The sequence below is a fragment of the Tachysurus vachellii genome, chromosome 15 (genome assembly GCF_030014155.1).
Source record: "Tachysurus vachellii isolate PV-2020 chromosome 15, HZAU_Pvac_v1, whole genome shotgun sequence".
NCBI classification, from domain to species: domain Eukaryota; kingdom Metazoa; phylum Chordata; class Actinopteri; order Siluriformes; family Bagridae; genus Tachysurus; species Tachysurus vachellii.
In genome coordinates, this window is record NC_083474.1 from 1,790,564 (window position 1) to 1,793,063 (window position 2,500).

A 2,500-nucleotide genomic window follows, 5' to 3' on the forward strand; every position below is an offset into this window, starting at 1 on the left:
TATTTTTAAGGAGTGGAATACATTGAAATCTGAAAGGATGTGTGTGTGTGTGTGTGTGTGTGTGTGTGTGTGTGTGTGTGTGTGTGTGTGCTCAGGATTTGAATTGTCTTATCGGGAGATATTTGACTCCTCTGCAGAAGGAAAGCTTCCTCACCCAGGATGAGGTAACACACACACACACACACACACACACACACACACACAAAATACAGTGGGTGGAAGGAAGAAGACAGTGTGTGGGTGTGTAAAGAAGAACAAGGAACTCTGTGTGTGTGTGTGTGTGTGTGGGCGAGTGAAGTGCTATGTTGAGCACTGTGTGGGATCACACTGGCAGTAAAATACAGATGTGTCCAAAGCACACAGACTCAGACACACACACACACACACACACACACAGTAAACATCACAGACTAAATATTCTCTTAGTTACAATACCACAAAAAGGATTTATTAATCTGTTATATTAATATTAGCTAGATTTTTATCTGATATAGTTATCTATTGTGTTCTAGTAAACACACACACACACACATATTTTAACATTTTAGCTAGCACACACTGATATTTCATTGTTAGTTGGATTCTTTTTTAATAACTGCACAGCCGTTAAAAAACCCCAGACAGACGCATTAGCTAGCATCGACATACAAGCATGTAATCAGCTCTATTAAACTAAACAATAATACAGTAAATAAATGAAGATGTTCCACAATGTTCCTATTACAATCTGTAAATTTTTGTCCTGATATGAAAGTTTGTTCTGACTTTAGCAGAAGAAGGCTATGTTACGATTAGCAAAGTTGTGTATAAATTTCTGTGGTAAATGTAGCTAGTTACATAGATTAGCATCGTCGTGTCTCGTTGTCTGCTGTGGAAAAATTCCTTCTTTAAGTTTCTCTCATTATGTAACTTATATTGGTTATCGATCCACAAGTAAACCTGACCTTAGTGATCCTAAGAAATGTGTTGAATAATACGGTTTACTGTTTTGAACTCACGCCTTGGTGTGTGTTTAAGCTGGACGTGTTGTTCGGAAACCTTCCGGAGATGCTGGAGTTTCAGGTGGAGTTTTTACGCACACTCGAGGATGGAACGCGACTCGTCCCTGACCTGGAGAAACTGGAGCGAGTCGATCAGTTCAAGGTGAGACTCCTAATACAAGTGTTCTGATGCTGATAATAAAGTATAGAGGATTAGCATCAGATGTTAGAGCGACCGGTGGCCACCAGGAGTTAGCCATCAGTTTTTTACATCAGTTTCCTAGTTTACTTATTTATCAATGTTGTTTTTATGAATAATATTTGGCGCATTGGATGTAAATACAGTAGCCAATGTGAAACGTCAGGTATGTAGCAGATTCTGATGCTAAGATTCCACCGTATTATTCTCACAGCAGCTGTACGGTCTTCAACGCTGTTATGAATCAAATTAGCAGTTCTCACCACTGATATTTGACTTGTTAGCGTTTAAAATTTGAAGGTTATCTTTTTCCTGAAGTTTTTCACCTTAGTCACTCAGTAGCTGACAGTTAGTTAATACTTCATTATTAAAGGTGGGGTCTCCGTTGTTTGAAAGCCAATGTTGACATTTGAAATCACCAAAACAAACACGCCCCTAACCCAAATGGGTCCCACCCCTGTATTGATAGCTCTGCCCCACACATACATACCCAGGCAGCTAATGGAAAGAAATGTGTCTTTATCACAGCTGAAGTGAAGAACAATACGATTGTAGATAAACAAACAAGCAAAAATGACACACAAGCATAATCATGTAAAGGACAAAGACATATATTAGTTCTGTGTAACAAAGCAAAACCAACGTTACTCACCTATCGAGAAGGAAAAAAGCGCCTCGGCGTCTTAAGTAAAGTTGGTCACATATTCACAGATTGGAGTTTCCCGAGTCAATAACTCCTGAGCTAAACACTGTTACTACACAAAACACGGTTGTAGCTGCGTCTCTACATTACTACGATAGAAAAGAGGTGTTATTTGTGTAGTAACAGTGTTTAGCTCAGGAGTTATTGACTCGGGAAACTCCAATCTGTGAATATGTGACCAACTTCCTGCTCCTTCAGTTCTCTCCAGCGCTGGAAAGCTGATCCTATATTAACACGTCCTACTTCTTACCTTATCGTAAGCCTTTCTTCGCTTTTCATTTTTATCCTCCATGTCAATGTTTCAATCGCTTTCTGTTAATGTCACACATGCTCACTGAACACTCTCTCCGCCGCATATTGACAAGACACGCCCCTTTCTGCTCATTGGCTACACGTTTGCTTTGTTTGTCGGAGACTCAGTTTTCTGAAGCATTTCTCAAACATCGTGCACCCCACCTTTAAGTAGATCTCTAGATACCTACTAAACACTGTAAAATAAAGTGCACCTGAATTCAGTCGAATTAAAAAAATTTCAGTAGGTTTGCTGAAGCACCATCTGTTTGGTGCCAAAATAATCCAAGCAGGTAAAAAGCTAGTTAGTGAAATTGTGCTACAAAT

General features: G+C 39.4%; 1 protein-coding gene across 2 annotated transcripts in view; it reads left to right on the forward strand.

The window, feature by feature from the left end:
- Positions 1-2,500, forward strand: part of LOC132858259 (rho guanine nucleotide exchange factor TIAM1-like) — a 20,640-nt gene that overhangs the window by 4,794 nt on the left and 13,346 nt on the right. For both annotated transcript variants that reach the window (XM_060888515.1, XM_060888516.1), the window contains 2 exons: positions 96-164; positions 1,018-1,143. In XM_060888515.1, coding sequence (XP_060744498.1) covers positions 96-164; positions 1,018-1,143 — 195 coding nt within the window. The remainder of the gene's footprint in view (positions 1-95; positions 165-1,017; positions 1,144-2,500) is intronic.